Raw genomic sequence first — 24,218 nt, forward strand, 5'->3', positions numbered from 1 at the left:
TACTTGCATTAATTCATAAATTTCGGGCGTATTATAGTATTTGAGAGTGCAGCATCGCGTTTTAGTACCTGAATAGTGTAATTTCGCTTAGTCTCCTTCCGCCGCCGAGCAGTGTCAGTAGTGTGCAAGTAGCAGCATTACTGCATTTACTAGGCAATCTTGTATTTTAATAACCGTTTAAATTTTGTCGATTTGTTTGCGCTCTCTGTAGATTAGTTCAGACGTTCTTTGCAAAACAGTTTTTAGCATGGATAGGGACTGCAACTGCTGTGTTCGGATGCAGGATGAGTTGGCATCCCTTTGCTCCCAGCTTCAGGCAGTGTTGGCTTCGGTCACACAGCTTGAGGCTGTTGCCAATGGGCATCACTGTGGGGGTCCGGATGGGGGTTTGTCGGGGACGACCAGCTCGTCCCACGCATCCCCTGATCGGACTAAGACTGTGGTTGCCCGGGATACTGCCCGCATTGAGGCTGATCCCTCACCTGTGGTAGAGTGGGAGGTCGTTTCAAGGTGTGGCAGGGGGCAAAAGACATTCCGGAGGGCTGAATGGAAAGCCTCTCCAGTTTGTCTGACGAACCGGTTTCAGGCTCTGTCTCAGGGTGATACTGATCTTCGGCCTGACATGGCTGCTTGTCCTGTTCCAGAGGTTGCCCCTCAGTCTGCAAGATCCGGGCAGTTGCAGAGGGTGGGCTTACTGGTAGTTGGGAGCTCCAACGTCAGGTGCGTAATGGGGCCCCTTAGGGAAATGGCAGCAAGAGAGGGGAAGAAAACCAATGTGCACTCCGTGTGCATACCGGGGGGAGTCATTCCAGATGTGGAAAGGGTCCTTCCGGATGCCATGAAGGGTACAGGGTGCACCCATCTGCAGGTGGTCGCTCATGTCGGCACCAATGATGTGTGTCGCTATGGATCGGAGGAAATCCTCTCTGGCTTCAGGCAGCTATCTGATTTGGTGAAGACTGCCAGTCTCGCTAGCGGGATGAAAGCAGAGCTCACCATCTGCAGCATCGTCGACAGGACTGACTGCGGACCTTTGGTACAGAGCCGAGTGGAGGGTCTGAATCAGAGGCTGAGACGGTCCTGCAACCGTGTGGGCTGCAGATTCCTCGACTTGCGCCATAGGGTGGTGGGGTTTCGGGTTCTGCTGGATAGGTCAGGAGTCCACTACACGCAACAAGCGGCTACACGGGTAGCAGGGGTTGTGTGGCGTGGGCTGGGCGGTTTTTTAGGTTAGATGGCCTTGGGCAAGTACAGAAAGGGCAACAGCCTCAATGGGTGCGGGGCAAAGTCAGGACATGCGGGGACCAAGCAGCAATCGGTATTGTAATTGTCAACTGTCGAAGCTGCGTTGGTAAAGTACCGGAACTTCAAGCGCTGATAGAAAGCACCGAAGCTGAAATCGTTATAGGTACAGAAAGCTGGCTTAAGCCAGAGATAAATTCTGCCGAAATTTTTACAAAGGTACAGACGGTGTTTAGAAAGGATAGATTGCATGCAACCGGTGGTGGAGTGTTCGTCGCTGTTAGTAGTAGTTTATCCTGTAGTGAAGTAGAAGTGGATAGTTCCTGTGAATTATTATGGGTGGAGGTTACACTAAACAACCGAACTAGGTTAATAATTGGCTCCTTTTACCGAACTCCCGACTCAGCAGCATTAGTGGCAGAACAACTGAGAGAAAATTTGGAATACATTTCACATAAATTTTCTCAGCATGTTATAGTCTTAGGTGGAGATTTCAATTTACCAGATATAGACTGGGACACTCAGATGTCCAGGACGGGTGGTAGGGACAGAGCATCGAGTGACATTATACTGAGTGCACTATCCGAAAATTACCTCGAGCAATTAAACAGAGAACCGACTCGTGGAGATAACATCTTGGACCTACTGATAACAAACAGACCCGAACTTTTCGACTCTGTATGTACAGAACAGGGAATCAGTGATCATAAGGCCGTTGCAGCATCCCTGAATATGGAAGTTAATAGGAATATAAAAAAAGGGAGGAAGGTTTATGTGTTTAGCAAGAGTAATAGAAGGCAGATTTCAGACTACCTAACAGATCAAAACGAAAATTTCTATTCCGACACTGACAATGTTGAGTGTTTATGGAAAAAGTTCAAGGCAATCGTAAAATGCGTTTTAGACAGGTACGTGCCGAGTAAAACTGTGAGGGACGGGAAAAACCCACCGTGGTACCACAACAAAGTTAGGAAACTACTGCGAAAGCAAAGAGAGCTCCACTCCAAGTTTAAACGCAGCCAAAACCTCTCAGACAAACAGAAGCTAAACGATGTCAAAGTTAGCGTAAGGAGGGCTATGCGTGAAGCGTTCATTGAATTCGAAAGTAAAATTCTATGTACCGACTTGACAGAAAATCCTAGGAAGTTTTGGTCTTACGTTAAATCAGTAAGTGGCTCGAAACAGCATATCCAGACACTACGGGATGATGATGGCATTGAAACAGAGGATGACACGCATAAAGCTGAAATACTAAACACCTTTTTCCAAAGCTGTTTCACAGAGGAAGACCGCACTGCAGTTCCTTCTCTAAATCCTCGCACAAACGAAAAAATGGCTGACATCGAAATAAGTGTCCAAGGAATAGAAAAGCAACTGGAATCACTCAATAGAGGAAAGTCCACTGGACCTGACGGGATACCAATTCGATTCTACACAGAGTACGCGAAAGAACTTGCCCCCCTTCTAACAGCAGTGTACCGCAAGTCTCTAGAGGAACGGAGGGTTCCAAATGATTGGAAAAGAGCACAGATAGTCCCAGTCTTCAAGAAGGGTCGTCGAGCAGATGCGCAAAACTATAGACCTATATCTCTTACGTCGATCTCTTGTAGAATTTTAGAACATGTTTTTTGCTCGCGTATCATGTCATTTCTGGAAACCCAGAATCTACTATGTAGGAATCAACATGGATTCCGGAAACAGCGATCGTGTGAGACCCAACTCGCCTTATTTGTTCATGAGACCCAGAAAATTTTAGATACAGGCTCCCAGGTAGATGCTATTTTTCTTGACTTCCGGAAGGCGTTCGATACAGTTCCGCAATGTCGCCTGATAAACAAAGTAAGAGCCTACGGAATATCAGACCAGCTGTGTGGCTGGATTGAAGAGTTTTTAGCAAACAGAACACAGCATGTTGTTATCAATGGAGAGACGTCTACAGACGTTAAAGTAACCTCTGGCGTGCCACAGGGGAGTGTTATGGGACCATTGCTTTTCACAATATATATAAATGACTTAGTAGATAGTGTCGGAAGTTCCATGCGGCTTTTCGCGGATGATGCTGTAGTATACAGAGAAGTTGCAGCATTAGAAAATTGTAGCGAAATGCAGGAAGATCTGCAGCGGATAGGCACTTGGTGCAGGGAGTGGCAACTGACCCTTAACATAGACAAATGTAATGTATTGCGAATACATAGAAAGAAGGATCCTTTATTGTATGATTATATGATAGCGGAACAAACACTGGTAGCACTTACGTCTGTAAAATATCTGGGAGTATGCGTGCGGAACGATTTGAAGTGGAATGATCATATAAAATTAATTGTTGGTAAGGCGAGTACCAGGTTGAGATTCATTGGGAGAGTGCTTAGAAAATGTAGTCCATCAACAAAGGAGGTGGCTTACAAAACACTCGTTCGACCTATACTTGAGTATTGCTCATCAGTGTGGGATCCGTACCAGGTCGGGTTGACGGAGGAGATAGAGAAGATCCAAAGAAGAGCGGCGCGTTTCGTCACCGGGTTATTTGGTAACCGCGATAGCGTTACGGAGATGTTTAATAAACTCAAGTGGCAGACTCTGCAAGAGAGGCGCTCTGCATCGCGGTGTAGCTTGCTCGCCAGGTTTCGAGAGGGTGCGTTTATGGATGAGGTATCGAATATATTGCTTCCCCCTACTTATACCTCCCGAGATCACGAATGTAAAATTAGAGAGATTAGAGCGCGCACGGAGGCTTTCAGACAGTCGTTCTTCCCGCGAACCATACGCAACTGGAACAGGAAAGGGAGGTAATGACAGTGGCACGTAAAGTGCCCTCCGCCACACACCGTTGGGTGGCTTGCGGAGTATCAATGTAGATGTAGATGTAGATGTAGTAGATGATGAAGGTACCCAATGAGCAGAAGCATAGTTTGCTTTAAAAAAAAAAAGTGTACTGAGAAGCCATGTACAAATGCAAAACACGCAATATATCAATGTGTACTGTGCCAAAAATCGGGGATTATGGGAAAACGAGAAAAAAATTAACTGTCACTGACTGCATATGAATATCTATTGAGCATGTGCAGCTCAAAAATTAAAAAAAACAGTGCACAGTGAGTTACTGAAAAAGAATCGTACACAATAGTCTATTTCTGACACTCAACAATTATTTGGACACCAATGAAAATTACTTGTCAACACTGATTATTTCACTTAGAAGGAAGCTACAGAAATTTAATCAGGGCCATGAGCTTGAACTATAATGGTAAACTCATAATGAGTTTCCCAGCACACACTCTTTCATACAAAACAGTTTACGAAAGAGTTATTAAGCAAGCCCAGATAAACTAAGTTGGTTGGCCATTTTGTATTGCACTGCAGTAACCAGAATATAGTGCAAATCCAAAAGCAGGACTGTCAATGAAGTACAACGTGTAGCACTGAAATCATATGTATTACAAAAACCAATGTACAGCCAAAACACAATTGAACTCTTCGACAGAGTGTACATGTATTTATAGAAACATAGAACATTGTAAGAGTATAGAAATATTGTAAACATTAGAAATTTCAAGAAGCTTCCAGAATTAATAAATACTAAATGACAAACAAATATAGGTGCTCGGGTTTGAACTGGCAGCCCACGGCATACCAGATTCTAACTGCTTCACCACACTGTATGCAGCACAACTTGCAGTAGTATTCTACAGTGTTTATTTCCTAAGTTACATACTAAAAACTAAAAATTATGCTTTGTTGCACCAAAGAAAGCTCAGTTTTGGACAGTCGACCATTTTCAATTCAAAAGAAATGATTCAAAATTAAAGAAACACTATGATTAGCTACCACACAGGATGATTACACAAGTGCCTTATTAGAACTGCTTGCATAGTGTATTATCATAAGTAGACAACCTACCTGTCCCTGACTAAGTTCTCAGTACGCAGTAGCCCAAGGACCAATTTCTACAAAGTTACCAAACAACTTTCATCAAAATATTCAACGAAGTGGAGTGAAGAAGTTTGTACTGTGATTTACAGTAAAGACTGATGTAACAGAGTAGGATGACAGAGGGCCAGTGGATCTCTTATTCCTATAAACTCCGTAACATGATGATTGGACCTACAAGAACACCTTAAAGTAAGCTGTGCTAGTTTTTATTCTTTCTTTCTTAAGTTAATACTGTGAACAATCCTTGAAAAAAGAACATGTACCAAGGACCACATGTAAGAACGAAAACCGAACTACTTTGTTGAATCTGAAGAAGCACATTGCTTTCTTCATAGGCCATAATATCTTACTGAATATTACTAAAAATACGTAATTCTTAACTGAGAAAACAATTTTAGAGTGAGTTTGTGCAGTAAAGCAAACGCAGAGAATCTTCAAAGTCAAAAACTAATTCTTCAAATAGCTATAACTAATGTACTGCCCTATATTTGTAGTATCTACATTGAACAGTCTCAGAGCGACAGCAGATAGAATAATCAATACGTGCTCCAGAAAATATTCATCAGAGAGTGAGGCAGAACTAGCAGGTTACTCACTCCCCGATAGCAGACAGAGAATAAGGCACTTAATGAACATAGCCAGACTGCTGGTGATAATGAAACAGTCAACACAGGAATAGCAAGAACATTCACAGCACTCAGAAGGTTAGAAGATTACTTTTCTCCTTCCTTTGTTAAGGATATTAACTAGATATTAACTGACAGCGACTAACATTTAGTGTGTTGTGTGAAGATACTGCTTGAAGGGCAGATGTTGAGTAACTCTTTCTTTCTGGTGCACTGCCTGTATTTGCAGTATCTACACTGAACAGCCTTTGTCCGAATATGAATATGCAACATCTATGGATTGAACATCAGCGTCCAAGCCACTCTAACATTACAAAGGTTGCGGTAAAAGCAAAATATTTCTCTAGACATTCCAACATCTTCAGTCCCCCCCCCCCCCCCCCTTTTTTTTTAAAATTACTGACCCACCTGTATAAATAGCCAAATTTTTGATGGGTATTGGTGGTAAATTATAACATTATGTCTTCTTGTGTTTGCCTTAAACTGAGTTTAATGTAAATACTGATGTTTGTAAGGGAAGACAGTGGCAGCATCAAGTTTTATTAATGTTTTTGAATAAACCCTTTGTGTCTTTTCGAGTGTCATGGAAATATTGTATAGTCTGCTGAATGACTGTCTGGTGGAAGTCTGATTAACTTCCAATATCCTAAAACAGCTAGCCTTATGGACATCAAAAAATACAGTGTCTCTGTTTACACCAATCTGCAAGACAGAAGATGATGGCATTTCAACTGTTCCACTAGTCATGGACACAGCATGGCTATTGGGCAACTTTAATGGAGATCCATCAGCTGGTGTAAGCGGTTCATTTCCAAGTTGCATTAGAGATTTGATATGTTTGCTATCTGACGAGTGTAGTTCCACACAGAGTGAAAAATACCATTTCTCCCTTGTTAATCTCTGCAGGACGCTTAGCCTACTCTTAACACTATTTTCTGTGTTTACTATATGGCTTTTCAGGTTCATTTTTCAGTACCTGCTGCATTCATTCATTCCACATTGTGTTTTAAACATCTCACCCCCAGCTCAACCCATACTCACTACTGTTATTAACCAAAAATACCATTAGGGATTATGTACATTCACACACGTGTAGGAATCCATGGGTACCTAACGAGCTTTTTCCTATGTGTTCGTGTACACACACACACACACACACACACACACACACACACACACACACATTTTATTCGTACTGTAAGACACTTGGGAGATGAAAAGTCAAATAATTAAAAGATCAAAATATAGATATAACAATCAAGAACTTCCCAGTAGCAAACAAAATATTTCTGCTACATGTATTACACGTACATGTATTACACGTAACAGAAGACAAAAACTAAAGTTAGTCTTTCAGTGATTAGAAGTATGTGCAACAAATTAACATAATTTAGAGTAAACAGCCTAAAATGAGTACTGAACTTACAATAATCTCCAAATGCTTTCGTTGTAAACACTTCCCTCAACTGGACAATGTTGGAATGTTGCAGTCTTTTCCACATATCAATCATCACCATGCTCTTCGTATTTAACAGTCGAAATCCTGAAATATGAAACAAAATTTTACTTCAAGTATGCATAACTGCGTAACTAAAAGAACAGTGACTTTAAAAACGGGCAGCACTACACTAGAAGAACGATGAAGTGAAGAGTATAGTAGTCTTGCTGACATGCATCGAATAATTAACATATTCTCACTGGTGCCAATCCACTTTTGTTTCAGCACAGTTATTTATTTTTGGTTTAGGAAACACAGATACATTCTTTATTTTATTAATGTTTACTGATGAATAACTGTTTCACAAAAACTGTGTTTGTAGTACTACCAACTGTTCATCACATTAAACAGCTTTTCAATCTGAATCATATCCTATTTTAATAGCTGATAGGAGATACTCTACATTAAATAACTAATTCCACTGGTTGGCATCTGTTTCAAAATGCCAATTGGCTACTACTCCTAATTAACTTATAGTTCTCTCTTTTTGACAACTTACTTGGGTTACTTGGGGAGTATATGTGTGTGTGTGTGTGGGGGGGGGGGCATATATGGGGTGAGGGAGGGTGTACAGTTGTGAGGGAGGGAGTATGAGAGTGAGGGAGGGTGTATAGATAGTGTACAGGGATGAGTGAAGTTATACAGGCAGAGCATAGGGCGGGGAGGGGTGTACGGGGCAAGGGAGGGTGTGTATTGAGGTGAACCAGGGTGTACGGGTGTATTGGGATGAAGGTGGGACCCACTGGGGCAAAGGTGGCTATATTCACATGAAGATTAATGTTCTGGGGCGAGGAGGAGAGGGTACTGGTGTGAAGGACGCCATACTGGGGCGAAGGAGAGTGTACTTTGGCGAAGGAGAGTGTACCGAGGAGAAGGAGAATGTACCGAGGAGAAGGAGAATGTACTGAGGAGAAGGAGAATGTACTGAGGAGAAGGAGAATGTACTGAGGAGAAGGAGAATGTACTAGGGTGAATGAGTGTATATTGGGATGATTGAGTGTATTGGGACCAAGAAGGGTGATGAGAGTGGTTGGGGTGTATTGAGGCGATGGAGGACGTACTGGGCAGGAGTTTTTTTGATGGTGGTTGATATCTTTGGTGTTGAGGGAATGTATGTTGAAAAGGGAGGGTATAAGGGTTATATATCCACGACAGGAATATAGAGGCAAGAGGTAGGTGTGTGGTGGCGAGTAGTGGTGTTTGGTAGTGAGGAGTGGGGGTGTGGGGGCGGGGTGGCAGTGTTGTGGTGAGAGGCGTTAGTGTGGCGGCAAGTGGTGGTGGTGGTGGTGGTGGTGGTGGTGTGGTGGCGAGTGGTGGTGGCGGTGTGGCGGCGAGTGGCTGTGGTGTGGCGGCGAGTGGCGGTGGTGTGGCGGCGAGTGGCGGTGGTGTGGCGGCGAGTGGCGGTGGTGTGGCGGCGAGTGGCGGTGGTGTGGGTGGGGGCCAGGATGGTGATGCTGGGGGCATGGAGTGGTGGGGTGGGGGCATGGGGTGGGGGCACGAAGGGAACTGGGTGAGGGTGGATGGGTCGAAGTGACAGAAATGAAGTTGAGGGGTATGGTGGTCTGACATGTGGGGGAGGTGGTCGGGGTGGTAGGGAAGCAGTGACAAAGATGGCATGCAAGGGTACGAAGTTGGCACAAAGGGGAGCCACAAAGGTGGCCCAAGGGGGAAGAAGGGGTGAAGGGCAGGTGGTGGGGAGAAAGCCTGGGGGTGGGCACCAGGCCCAGGGTATGAAGCAATTGGGGTGAGAATGATGGCATGGGTGAGGTCGACAGCTGAACAGAGGGTGAGGGTTGAATGGATAAGGGAGCAACAGAAAGTGATGGGGAGGGGGAGGGGGAATGGTGATGGGGACTGGGAATGGAGGAGGGGGGGTGAGTGGAAAGCTGTGTGAGACAGCGGTGCAGCTGAGGAAGGGCACAGGAAGGCAAATGTGTGGGAGTTTGGGTGGAGGAGTGGCCAGGGCAGATGAAGGCCACCAGGGCAGATGAAGGCCACGGTGCATTGTGACAGGGGACTGGGCAGCATGGCAAGAGAAGATGGGAGAGCATGGTGAAAGCTGATTGGAAAGCATGGTGTGAGGGGACTGGAGGGCATGGTTGAGAGGGGGGATTGGAGAGCTTGGTGGTGGGGGGGGGGGGCAGGATTGGAGAGCATGGTGGGGGGGGATAGTGGAATATGGTGAGGAACGGCACTGAGAGGGGGTGCTGAGGGGACGGCATCGGTTGTTGCAGGTCTGAAGTGATGGGGGCATTGGTGGACGAGTGCAGCAGTGAGCTGGTGTTGGAGGGGTAACATGATAGTGAGGGGGTGTTGGGTAGGGACAAGGTGGTTAGGGGGATGTTTGGGTGGTTTTGGCAATGGGGCGTTTGGGGAGCAGTGATGGGGTGTTTAGGGAGTGTGGCAATAGGCCATTTGAGGGGGGAGAGGTCATGGTGAGGTGGGCATGGGGAGTGTGGCAAGCAAGACATTTAATCAAAGTGTTTTGGGTCAGAGGGCATCATTCTCATTGACTTTAAGCAAGTAAATCATGTGTGCCAATTTATTACCCAATATATGGACTAGTTTCGTTGTATGAGAGCAAAGCACGAACCTCTCAATACGTGTCCCTGAAAGGTGCTTCATTCTGTTTCCAATTTATAGAATTACGTTGAAATAAAATAGTAGCGAACCTAAGAGCTGTTGCCGTGACTGGCCCTGCTACTGTGTAGTTGTGTGGTTGCATTGTCGTGTGTGTGTGCGTTTGTGGGAGGGGAGGGGCATTCATTAGATTTTGCAATTTGTTGTAGTTCTGCTACAAATATGTCATGTTTGTTTGAGCGAGCAAGAAGTGTTGGGTGCTCTAGAGAAAGATTCACTGATTCTGGATCAGGAGGAGGGACGACTGAGTGGGATCAGTTTGAAGATGACTCATACTCAGGTAAGCGGCAGTCTACTGGGTCTGTTGCTGCAGACACTACTGATGTAATTAAAATTTAGTTCTGTTATGTTTTTCTTCATCTCCTCTTTTATACGGATGAATCTCATAAAGCAGTAGCATCCAACACGAATTTCCAAGTTTTGTTCAGAGAATACGAAACCAACTATTGCAATACAAGCATAAAAGAAACAAACTAGTATTGCTCTGATTACAACATGCCTCTCTGAATATTTCAGACTTCTCTATACAAACGCCAATTATGTGTGAAACTGCTTAAGAACTCACCATGCAGATTTTTGGAAGACAGTTATAGTTTCCACCATTATTATAAAATTTGTTATCTATCACAGAACTAAAATAAATATGAGAAATAGATTTTGAAGTTGATCCTTTTTTAGTATCTCTTTAAGATACATCAATCACTAATGTGCCTGTAATTTTTAAATAATGGCATAAATGGCTGGTTTTCTCTGAGAGAGAAAGAGAAAGAGAGAGAGAGAGAGAGAGAGAGAGAGAGAGAGAGAGAGAGAGAGAGAGAGAGATGTTACTTTTACTTTTATGTGTCTATTAGCAGTACCAAATGTTTCACATACTGAAGTTAAGTACTGGCTGACAATTTTGTTTCATGGTTTATTAGTTCTCTTGATTGAATTTGCATAGATAACAATCTATTTTGTTTTTCAGCTTTACATGCAGACCTTTTCAACCACGTATCTATTCATACACAACATGTAACTTAGTGGTGCAAGTTATAGGCTTCTATCACAGCACTTCAGGTAATGCTAGTGTAGTTCATGTTTCCTGAAGCACAAGTCACACACCCTGCTAACTTTCCTATTCTAAGAAAGGTAATTAATGCCCTTTCTTCCTTTCTCTTCACCTTTATACATCCTCACATTTATTTTTCAAAGCTGGTGCCCTGATATCTTTTCCAGTTATTTTTGCTACTGTTGCTGTTGTAAATTATATAGTCAACACTTATATATATATAAAAGAAGGATGACACATCTCTTCAATGTTACAGTACATATTACATTGTGTAAATATTGTCATATATGGAAAGATGAAAAATGGGTACTGGTTTTTCAAACAAAAGCTCAGTTCACTTTTTGCCCTCAGTATAGTTACTTACAGTATTTCTAAACACTTTCTAATCTTATGCGTTTTGAGATATATATATAAAAAACAAAGATGAGGTGACTTACCGAACAAAAGCGCTGGCAGGTCGATAGACACACAAACAAACACAAACATACACACAAAATTCAAGCTTTCGCAACAAACTGTTGCCTCATCAGGAAAGAGGGAAGGAGAGGGGAAGACGAAAGGAAGTGGGTTTTAAAGGAGAGGGTAAGGAGTCATTCCAATCCCGGGAGCGGAAAGACTTACCTTAGGGGGAAAAAAGGACAGGTATACACTCGCACACACGCACATATCCATCCACACATACAGACACAAGCAGACATATTTAAAGACAAAGAGTTTGGGCAGAGATGTCAGTCGAGGCAGAAGTGTAGAGGCAAAGAAGTTGTTGAAAGACAGGTGAGGTATGAGTGGCGGCAACTTGAAATTAGCGGAGATTGAGGCCTGGCGGATGACGAGAAGAGAGGATATACTGAAGGGCAAGTTCCCATCTCCGGAGTTCGGATAGGTTGGTGTTGGTGGGAAGTATCCAGATAACCCGGACGGTGTAACACAGTGCCAAGATGTGCTGGCCGTGCACCAAGGCATGTTTAGCCACAGGGTGATCCTCATTACCAACAAACACTGTCTGCCTGTGTCCATTCATGCGAATGGACAGTTTGTTGCTGGTCATTCCCACATAGAATACGTCACAGTGTAGGCAGGTCAGTTGGTAAATCACGTGGGTGCTTTCACACGTGGCTCTGCCTTTGATCGTGTACACCTTCCGGGTTACAGGACTGGAGTAGGTGGTGGTAGGAGGGTGCATGGGACAGGTTTTGCATCAGGGGCGGTTACAAGGATAGGAGCCAGAGGGTAGGGAAGGTGGTTTGGGGATTTCATAGGGATGAACTAACAGGTTACGAAGGTTAGGTGGACGGCGGAAAGACACTCTTGGCGGAGTGGGGAGGATTTCATGAAGGATGGATCTCATTTCAGAGCAGGATTTGAGGAAGTCGTATCCCTGCTGGAGAGCCACATTCAGAGTCTGGTCCAGTCCCGGAAAGTATCCTGTCACAAGTGGGGCACTTTTGTGGTTCTTCTGTGGGGGATTCTGGGTTTGAGGGGACGAGGAAGTGGCTCTGGTTATTTGCTTCTGTACCAGGTCGGGAGGGTAGTTGCGGGATGCGAAAGCTGTTTTCAGGTTGTTGGTGTAATGATTCAGGGATTCCGGACTGGAGCAGATTCGTTTGCCACGAAGACCTAGGCTGTAGGGAAGGGACCGTTTGATGTGGAATGGGTGGCAGCTGTCATAATGGAGGTACTGTTGCTTGTTGGTGGGTTTGATGTGGACGGACGTGTGAAGTTGGCCATTGGACAGGTGGAGGTCAACGTCAAGGAAAGTGGCATGGGATTTGGAGTAGGACCAGGTGAAACTGATGGAACCAAAGGAGTTGAGGTTGGAGAGGAAATTCTGGAGTTCTTCTTCACTGAGTGTCCAGATCATGAAGATGTCATCAATAAATCTGTACCAAACTTTGGGTTGGCAGACTTGGGTAACCAAGAAGGCTTCCTCTAAGCGACCCATGAATAGGTTGGCGTACGAGGGGGCCATCCTGGTACCCATGGCTGTTCCCTTTAATTGTTGGTATGTCTGGCCTTCAAAAGTGAAGAAGTTGTGGGTCAGGATGAAGCTGGCTAAGGTGATGAGGAAAGAGGTTTTAGGTAGGGTGGCAGGTGATCGGCGTGAAAGGAAATGCTCCATCGCAGCGAGGCCCTGGACGTGCGGAATATTTGTGTATAGGGACGTGGCATCAATGGTTACAAGGTAACCCCATTCCCGATGTCCAGGCGGAGCTTCAAGGAATCCTCAGAACCTTAGGCCCCCTGCAAAACCTTTCACCTGACTCCATCAACCTCCTGACCCCACCGACACCCCGCACCCCTACCTTCTACCTTCTTCCTAAAATCCACAAACCCAATCATCCCGGCCGCCCCATTGTAGCTGGTTACCAAGCCCCCACAGAACGTATCTCTGCCTACGTAGATCAACACCTTCAACCCATTACATGCAGTCTCCCATCCTTCATCAAGGACACCAACCACTTCCTTGAACACCTGGAATCCTTACCCAATCTGTTACCCCCGGAAACCATCCTTGTAACCATTGATGCCACGTCCCTGTACACAAATATTCCGCACGTCCAGGGCCTCGCTGCGATGGAGCATTTCCTTTCACGCCGATCACCTGCCACCCTACCTAAAACCTCTTTCCTCATCACCTTAGCCAGCTTCATCCTGACCCACAACTTCTTCACTTTTGAAGGCCAGACATACCAACAATTAAAGGGAACAGCCATGGGTACCAGGATGGGCCCCTCGTACGCCAACATATTCATGGGTCGCTTAGAGGAAGCCTTCTTGGTTACCCAAGTCTGCCAACCCAAAGTTTGGTACAGATTTATTGATGACATCTTCATGATCTGGACTCACAGTGAAGAAGAACTCCAGAATTTCCTCTCCAACCTCAACTCCTTTGGTTCCATCAGTTTCACCTGGTCCTACTCCAAATCCCATGCCACTTTCCTTGACGTTGACCTCCACCTGTCCAATGGCCAACTTCACACGTCCGTCCACATCAAACCCACCAACAAGCAACAGTACCTCCATTATGACAGCTGCCACCCATTCCACATCAAACGGTCCCTTCCCTACAGCCTAGGTCTTCGTGGCAAACGAATCTGCTCCAGTTCGGAATCCCTGAATCATTACACCAACAACCTGAAAACAGCTTTCGCATCCCGCAACTACCCTCCCGACCTGGTACAGAAGCAAATAACCAGAGCCACTTCCTCGTCCCCTCAAACCCAGAATCCCCCACAGAAGAACCACAAAAGTGCCCCACTTGTGACAGGATACTTTCCGGGACTGGACCAGACTCTGAATGTGGCTCTCCAGCAGGGATACGACTTCCTCAAATCCTGCCCTGAAATGAGATCCATCCTTCATGAAATCCTCCCCACTCCGCCAAGAGTGTCTTTCCGCCGTCCACCTAACCTTCGTAACCTGTTAGTTCATCCCTATGAAATCCCCAAACCACCTTCCCTACCCTCTGGCTCCTATCCTTGTAACCGCCCCCGATGCAAAACCTGTCCCATGCACCCTCCCACCACCACCTACTCCAGTCCTGTAACCCGGAAGGTGTACACGATCAAAGGCAGAGCCACGTGTGAAAGCACCCACGTGATTTACCAACTGACCTGCCTACACTGTGATGCATTCTATGTGGGAATGACCAGCAACAAACTGTCCATTCGCATGAATGGACACAGGCAGACAGTGTTTGTTGGTAATGAGGATCACCCTGTGGCTAAACATGCCTTGGTGCACGGCCAGCACATCTTGGCACAGTATTACACCGTCCGGGTTATCTGGATACTTCCCACCAACACCAACCTATCCGAACTCCGGAGATGGGAACTTGCCCTTCAGTATATCCTCTCTTCTCGTCATCCGCCAGGCCTCAATCTCCGCTAATTTCAAGTTGCCGCCACTCGTACCTCACCTGTCTTTCAACAACTTCTTTGCCTCTACACTTCTGCCTCGACTGACATCTCTGCCCAAACTCTTTGTCTTTAAATATGTCTGCTTGTGTCTGTGTGTGTGGATGGATATGTGCGTGTGTGCGAGTGTATACCTGTCCTTTTTTCCCCCTAAGGTAAGTCTTTCCGCTCCCGGGATTGGAATGACTCCTTACCCTCTCCTTTAAAACCCACTTCCTTTCGTCTTCCCCTCTCCTTCCCTCTTTCCTGATGAGGCAACAGTTTGTTGCGAAAGCTTGAATTTTGTGTGTATGTTTGTGTTTGTTTGTGTGTCTATCGACCTGCCAGCGCTTTTGTTCGGTAAGTCACCTCATCTTTGTTTTTATATATAATTTTTCCCACGTGGAATGTTTCCTTCCATTATATATATATATATATATATATATATATATAAATAAAAAGGGGTGGGTGGAAACATAGCTGAGAACAAGTACTGTTGGCGCGACACAAAACATGTTTTAATCAGTTTGTCATTTCAGCATGATGTGTGCATAAAATCTATAAAATTTTTGTAATATTCCACAGAGGAAACAAAATTAATCAATCAAGTGAGTTTCTTCTTGCGTTAAAGAACTTTGGTGTATTACAATGCACAAAAGGAAAGAAAAAGAAAATATGAAGGATAGAGAAATAAAAATTAAATGGATTTCATGTTTTCAACTCAGTAGCAGATAAAACAAATGGCTCCTAAGCAAATGCTAAGATAGGTCAAGGTTTACCAATGTTTTTACAAGAAGCCAGAACCAACTGTGTTGAGTATAACTAGGGAAAACATCCAGTTCGAACATCAATAATGGCACTTCATATGGCAGCAGCACACTGCACAAAGACCTTCATTAAAAATAATTTAATACTTACCATGCACTCTTCTCAGACAGTAACGTACACCCGTTTTTGTGTTTGTGGCTTTATATGTTGATATGGGGTAGCCCAATAGCTGAGACTTTCGCAAAGTATTTCCAGTCGCAGATTGCAGAGGACAGAGATCATGGTAGTTGTCTATCTCATTGGGCAGATCTACAAACAAGATAAAATTTTTCTTACACTCCATTGTAAATCAATTAAATATCGCACACACTGTATATGCATTGGCAGATGAAAATGGGTAACAACCACAGAGTAATTTCCTCAAGAGAAATTGTTCTAGTTTTGTGGCCAACACTTACATTTTGTTTGTAGCATGTAGTAATTTCCTCAAGAGAAATTGTTCTAGTTTTATGGCCAACACTTACATTTTGTTTGTAGCTTGTTACAGTACATATTGTGCTTGTCATCAACAGAGACAAGAGTATTTTTTATCGTGGTACACTTCATGTAATATCGTGTTTAATCCCAGCATGACATTTTATTTTGTACTTACTCTGAGATTTGCAAGATAAACCAGAGTAACAAAAAAATTTTAACACATATTGTTGTGTTTGTAATTCTCATTTAGGGAGAAATTACAATAAAGAAGAACAGAAGTACAAGTATACTCAACATCAGATAGCCACAAGCATTTTAAGATTCACCCCCTCCTCCACCCCCTTGACCAGTTGATAATCATGACCCCACCTTTTTTGTGGTATTTCAAAGTTTTTATTCATACTAAATTTTAAAATGTGGTTGTGTGTGTTTTTTTCATGGTGCCTGTCTGCAACTCAACACCACCTCTATGTTGCAAGTAGCATTCTATCCTTTTCATGTTGTTATTATTCCATCCTGGACTTCCCATTGTTTAAATTGAAACTATGAACATATATGAAACTGAATACTGTGCAACATTACGTTTACTTGAGTATACAACACAAATGTATGACAAAGGCAGTTATAAAAGTCTAAAGGTGAAGACAAAATGTTCCAACAATCAAATCTTGGAGATGCCACTGCAACTGTGCATTACATTACAAGGATTAAATATGTTTCTAAGTATTTATCTTCCCCATTCTCCTCACCACCACCTGTCTTTTCCTCAATACCTAGTTTTTGTTTCACAAGATGATGTTAAGGAAAATAAAAATTATCTATTGTGAACCTAAATGAAACTCTCAGTCTATTATCTTCAATGGAGAGAGATTGAGAGATGGAGAAGTAACTTTATGCATGCCATGGGAAAGTCTGTTGGGCTCCTTACTGCTCTTGTGCGTGATAGTCTTGGCAGACAATATTAAATAACAACCTCAGGCTTTCTGCAGATGAAGCAGTTAACTGTAAGGAAATACTATCTAAAGAAAACTACAACAATTCTCCAGGCAGATCTTGGTAAGATTTCAAAGTGGCACAAATGAGGGAATTTGCTTTTGATGTCCATAAATGTAAGAGTGAGTGCTTTACCAAACACAGAAATGCAGTATCCTATTACTACTACATCAATGAGTTACAACTGGAATCAATGAACTCATAAAATACCTGGGTGTAAGAATATATCATTACATGAAAAAGAATGACCACATGCACTGAAGCCATGACTAAAGCAGATAGCATACTTTGGATCATTGGTAGGATACTGCGAAAATAAAACTGGTCTCCACGGGAGTTCATCTACAAAACAATTGTGCAAACCTTTCTAAAATGTTGCTCAACTGTACGGGAATCACAACAAATAGGATGAACAGGAGATACTGGATGTATACAAAGAAGGGGAGCTTGAATAGTCACAGATCGGCTAGAATCATATGCACGAATCACATGGTAAAATAGGGGTACTTGCAGAGTAGGGATGTAAATGTATGTAACTGGATAAATCAAGTACCCATTTATCACATACGAAGTGGAATCCAAAATTTTCGGGATTGGTGCTGCCAGCTGGAGTACTAGATCTTTGCACCGCTAAGTGGTGAAAGCTGAATATCTGATGAGTCAGTGTGCAGAGTAGCATTCAGCTGGGAGGACATGTTGCGTGTCCACAGTGATTTCCATAATACTCTGTGTTTGGTGTGTGGCGATTTTATGATGGATCCGCAACCAGAACAGTGTGTGTGTGTGTGTGTGTGTGTGTGTGTGTGTGTGTGTGTGTGTGTGTCTGTGTAAATCTCGGGAAAAGTGCTATGGAGACCCTTGCAATGATTCAACAAGTGTTTGGGGGACAGAGCATGCGCCGTACGCATGTGTTCAAGTGGCATGCTCGGTTCACAGCCAGCCGTACAGACGTCGAAGACGATGCTCACACTGGAAGGCCCGTTAGCCGCACAATGCCAGATATTGTTACCAAACTTCAACAATTGGTTCGAACCATTCAAGACTTCATGGATGAAGTGGATATTGGTTATGGGACATGTCAATGAATGTTGACTGATGAACTGGGCATGCATTGTGTCGCTGAAAAATTTGTGCCCAGGATCTTGACAACATGTAACTTAGTGGTGTAAGTTATAGGCTTCTATCACAGCACTTCAGGTAATGCTAGTGTAGTTCATGTTTTCTGAAGCACAAGTCACACACCCTGCTAACTTTCCTATTCTAAGAAAGGTAATTAATGCCCTTTCTTCCTTGCTCTTCACCTTTATACATCCTCACATTTATTTTTCAAAGCTAGTGCCCTGAAATCTTTTCCAGTTATTTTTGCTACTTTTGCTTTTGTAAATTATATAGTCAACACTTTATATATAAAAACAAAGATGATGTGAATTACCAAACGAAAGTGCTGGCACGTCGATAGACACACAAACAAACACAAACATACACACAAAATTCAAGCTTTTGCAACAAACTGTTGCCTCATCAGGAAAGAGGGAAGGAGAGGGAAGGACGAAAGGATGTGGGTTTTAAGGGAGAGGGTAAGGAGTCATTCCAATCCCAGGAGCGGAAAGACTTACCTTAGGGGGAAAAAGGACGGGTATACACTCGTGCACACACACACACACACACACACACACACACACACACACACACACACACACATATCCATCCACACATATACAGACACAAGCAGACATATTTGGTCTTTAAATATGTCTGCTTGTGTCTGTATATGTGTGGATGGATATGTGTGTGTGTGTGTGTGTGTGTGTGTGTGTGTGTGTGTGTGTGTGTGTGTGTGTGTGCGCGCGAGTGTATACCCGTCCTTTTTCCCCCTAAGGTAAGTCTTTCCGCTCCCGGGATTAGAATGACTCCTTACCCTCTCCCTTAAAACCCACATCCTTTCGTCCTTCCCTCTCCTTCCCTCTTTCCTGATGAGGCAACAGTTTGTTGCGAAAGCTTGAATTTTGTGTGTATGTTTGTGTGTCTATCGACGTGCCAGCACTTTCGTTTGGTAAGTCACATCATCTTTGTTTTTAGGTATATTTTTCCCATGTGGAATGTTTCCCTCTATTAATATATATATAAGAAGGATGACACATCTCTTCAATGTTACAGTACATATTACATTGTGTAAATATTGTCATATATGGAAAGATGAAAAATGGGTACTGGTTTTTCAAACAAAAGCTCAGTTCACTTTTTGCCCTCAGTATAGTTACTTACAGTATTTCTAAACACTTTCTAATCTTATGCGCTTCGAGCTATAAAATAGAAAAAAAAGGGTGGGAAACATAGCTGAGAACAAGTACTATTGGCACGACACAAAACATGTTTTAATCAGTTTGTCATTTCAGCATGATGTGTGCATAAAATCTATAAAATTTTTGTAATATTCCACAGAGGAAACAAAATTAATCAATCAAGTGAGTTTCTTCTTATGTTAAAGAACTTTGGTGTATTACACAAAAATTTGTGCCCAGGAACTTGACTACCGATCAGAAGGTACAGCACGTTTAAGTGCGCACTGACCTTCGTCAGACCGCATCTGGTGATCCAATCTTCTTGTCACGGGTTATCACCGGCGATGAGAGCTGGATTTACGGTTATGAATCGGAGACAAAGCAACAATCGACCCAGTGGAAGAGCCCGGGCTCTCCAAGACCCAAAAAAGCGAGAGACATGAAGAGCAAAGTGAAGAGCACGATAATTGTTTTCTTTGATACCAAGGGAATTGTGCACAAAGAATTTGTTCCACCCAACCAAACAGTGAATTCCGCATATTACTGGCTCCGTGAAAACATGTGGCGATGACAGCCCAAACTTTAGCGTCGTGGGAACTGGCTGCTGCATCACGACAACGTGCCCTGTCACACATCCTTGCTCACCAGGACCTTTTTGGCAAAAAACAACATGGCGGTTGTACCCCACCCACCATACTCGCCAGATATGGCACCTTGTAACTTCGCACTATTCCCAAAACTGAAACGCAAGTTGAAAGGCCGTCGGTCTGGCACTCTAGATAGAATTAAAGAAGCATTGCTGGCAATGATAAACACCCTCAAAGAACAGGACTTTCAGAAAACGTTTGACCAGTGGCAGAAGCGCTGGGACCGGTGTGTAGTTGCGGATGGGAACTACTTCGAGGGTGATGGTGACTGTTAGTACAAAGGTAAGGTTTTCAACAGATGGCAGCAACAGTCCCGAACATTTTGTAAAGCACCTCGTATGATAAAAATGAATTATAATTTCCCACACTCTGGTAGATTTTACCACCAATAAATGTATCATCCTCACCACTATTTTATGCTTTTTTGTGTCCCTGTGGACACAGAAACCCATTACATTACAGAAATCATTACAGAAACCAATTTCAGTGTGAACCAGTAATATCCCACCTCCCAACATTGTGCTGGAGTACAATGTTTTATTTAATATCTGCTTAAAAACCAGATCAGCTGATATTCAACAAACACTATTGTTTTAATAGCAAACTCTGAAATATGGCTATGTACCACATTCTGCCTGCACGAGAGATGACTCTACTCTTTGGATTGTAGTAGATCCTTGGAAAGCTAAATTTAAAGCAAAAAGCAGATAGATGACACACACTGTTATGGTAAGTGATCACTAACAGATGTGAACGAATCCTGAACAGAACTCTGCAACTCATTGCTGTCTGCCATTAATGCCACATTTATTTTACTCTCCTACTGTGACGAATGTGTTAAAAGTACTAGACTGCAATTTTCCTCAAGGATGTAATAAAATGCTGAAAAGGTATTTAAACAAGTTTCACTTTATGAACAGTGCATTTCCAAGAGTGAACGTATGTGCAAGGTTTCTGTAAGACCTTTGGATGTTTGCTGATCAATCTGCATCAAAGTCTTAGGATGCACCAGGAGTTGTTTTTACCTATGACTGTAGTGATCTGCTGTGCGGCTGAGCATTGTCGAGCCAAATGATAACTGAATTACACTAGATCAGTTTCCAAAGCTTCTATACAAAGCCCTAAATATGACCAGCAATTTACAGGCAACAGGTGGAGATCTGCAGCTGCTCCTACACGACAAGATCATTGAGCACCATTAATTACTGTCTTACAATTCACGGCAGGGCTACTGAATTTTCAGTGACGTACAGGATGGAGTCTAATCAAGAGTATTCAAGACAATGAAGGGAATCTGTATTTTCTCTGAATACATAATAAATCAATGGAACTTTAATGAGACCCCCCTCTCACAAAATAATGTAATTTCAAGGAGCTTACATATTAGTTAACTTCACATTTACTTACTTCAGATGATTATTTCCTTCAGGTGTAGGAGCAGTAGAGCAAGTAACAACAGTTAATTATTTATCTACTCTCCTAGCCACATCTGAATTAAAATTGAAGGTAATGTTATAAGCAAATTTAGAAAACTGCTTATTCTATGGATATCTCACTATTGACTTTCTTTTTCCCCGCTCTTATAATCAGCAAACCTAATGATCACATTCCCTCCCCAAACCACCAACTAACTTCCCTTTCAATTCTCCCAAAACCATGTCACTACATGGTGTCCACAAAGTCTGAGTACATAGGGAATTTTGCTGCCACTATTAGAGACTGGTTGAATGACAGTTTTCCTCACTGGATTGGCAGATGACATGTGGAGTGGTTCCATCATTTGCCAGACCTTTCTACCCTGGATTTATTTTTCTGGAGTGTGCCGAAAGAGAAAGTTTACTAGATGAAGATAGCAAATTTAAACCACCTGACAGAACGCATTACCAATCAAGTGTGCTAAAATTGATGGATTCAGACCCATTCCATTGAGTTCACCTTAATCTTGCAAGGCACATCAAATAATGCATTGAAAAGCATGGAGATCATGTTGAAAACTTTTATTAACATTAAAGTGACTAAATGTGCTTTATTATTACATATTAGAATTCCTTTTGTACCCAGACTTTATGGACACCCTTATGTACACTACCCTGCAAAACTTAAGAATGAGATGGATAAAGTAACATAACACATGAAAAATTTTGTGACAATGAATAAAAGCGAAGGATCAAACTGCCAGAAGTCTCCCAGCCATGCACAGAGAGATGGATGAAACACTGTGTAAGATCAGTGTGACTATAGTGCCCAATGAGACAGGCTCCACGACATGAGGCTGTTGAAGGAATGGCAAAAGACAATGTGCATCAATCAGTGAGCAATTAACAGTGCACTGCAGTGTTGTTGTTCATTATAGAATGGCCAGGTCACAAGATTTGGACCATTTCACATAGGGAAAGAATCATTGGGAAACTGGAAGAAGAATGAGTGTGATGATTATAGCACAGGAGTTTATTATTTTTCACAGCACTGTTTCAAACAATTGAAATATCAGCTCGGAATATCAACAATGTAAAAAAAGATAGGATTGCTACTTACCATAAAGACACATTAAATTGCAGACAGGCACAGCTAAAAGACACTTACATAAAGCTTTCGGCTACAGGCTTCATTAGCAACAGAGAAACACAAAATATTCATACACACAAGGAAGTGCACCTGACACACTCATGATCACTAATTCCAGAATGTAACTTTCACTTGGGATGCAAGCAGCAATCTAGAGGGAGTGAGGAAGGGGTAGTAATGTATGGTTGGTGGAAGAGATGAACACATTCTGGTAGAGTGCGCAGTGACTACAACGCCATCTGGTGCAGTGACAGGAGGTTGTGAGGCAGGGGAGTGGGAAAAAAGGGGGGGGGGGAGAGGGGAGAAGGAGAGGAGTGGGAAAAGATGGGCAGGTTCATTAACAGAGGGTGGCAAAAAAGAGGGCGTGAGACGAGAATGGAGATGAGATGATAGGAGCACTCAAAATCATGGTCATCAGCACCCTGATGAAAAGTCAGCATGCCAATCTCATGCATGTGCGTGTGGGAGGGCGGGATGCCAATCTCATGTGCATGGTGGAGAGGGCAAAGTTTTTCTTTATTCATGGGAGGAGGCAGTTGCTTGGGTTGAGGGGATGGCTTAGTGGGCTTGTGATGGTGAGCAGTGGTATGTTGCTTAGGTGGTACGCCCATTGCGAACAGCTTCCGTTTCAAGTGTGGAGTTTCTCCCACAGGTACACCAACAAGTGTGTGTGCTCGCAATTGAATCTGTGGTCTGAGTTTGTGTGGAGGCATGACACTTGGCAGCTGGCACCTTAAGGGCTAATGCAAAAGAAGTAGCAAAAACCAGAGGTCACATAGCTTTGAAAGCTTTTTTAGCTTCACCATTGGGTATGCATCTCTTGACTTCCAAGTCCTGAAATTTCCTTTCCTCATTGTAAACCTCACACTTTTTGCTCCACACTGGGTGATCCATGCAGCAGTTTACACATTTTGAAGGAAGGGCACAAGAATTGCCTGATTTGTGAACTGAGCCTCCACAACTGCTACACACATCCCTCCCATTACATCCCACAGTGGTATGGCCAAATCTTTGACATTTGAAGCATCACATTGGTTTAGGAATAAACGGGCAAACCTTAAAATGGATATAGTCTGCAAGGGTATATTCAGGTAATTCTGGAGTACTGTAGTGTTTCGAGAATTTCTGCGTAAATTCTAGAACCACTCAGCCTTCTACCATCTCGAACACATGATATTTTAGAAGTGAGTGTAGGATGATAGAATCCTACCTACTGTGCGCCACATGTTTGTGTGTGCGGGTTTGAAATTCAGTCACGAGAAGAATGTAGATGTGGCGGTCAAGCAGCAACGACAAGTACTTTTCGGGTGATCCATGGCAGTTTTAGTGAAACTGTTCGGAAGAACCATGGAGCTTCTATGTTATTCAGTGCTAATTGTGTCAGTGACCATTTTTATAATAATGAAAACAGTTGAGAAGGTACTCTTGAGAAAAACTCTTGTCTTAGCCTTGTTGAAGGGAAGAAGTGCTTCTGATTTATGTTGAGAATGGACATGGTGTTTAAGCCAACTTTCTCGTATATGTAATTTAGTTTGTTTCTGACATTTGGAGACACGAGAGACTTACTAAACAATACGTATTTATGTGAAGAGTGGGTTTTGTGACA

The 24,218-nt window shown here is 43.2% G+C and overlaps 1 protein-coding gene across 2 annotated transcripts in view; it reads right to left on the reverse strand.

Moving 5' to 3' along the window:
- Window positions 1–24,218, reverse strand: part of LOC126481314 (PAN2-PAN3 deadenylation complex subunit PAN3) — a 144,023-nt gene that overhangs the window by 72,292 nt on the left and 47,513 nt on the right. For both annotated transcript variants that reach the window (XM_050104975.1, XM_050104974.1), the window contains exons 6-7: window positions 15,799–15,957; window positions 7,225–7,341 (exon numbers count right to left, since the gene is read on the reverse strand). In XM_050104975.1, coding sequence (XP_049960932.1) covers window positions 7,225–7,341; window positions 15,799–15,957 — 276 coding nt within the window. The remainder of the gene's footprint in view (window positions 1–7,224; window positions 7,342–15,798; window positions 15,958–24,218) is intronic.

The sequence above is a fragment of the Schistocerca serialis genome, chromosome 5 (genome assembly GCF_023864345.2).
Source record: "Schistocerca serialis cubense isolate TAMUIC-IGC-003099 chromosome 5, iqSchSeri2.2, whole genome shotgun sequence".
Lineage (NCBI taxonomy): Eukaryota > Metazoa > Arthropoda > Insecta > Orthoptera > Acrididae > Schistocerca > Schistocerca serialis.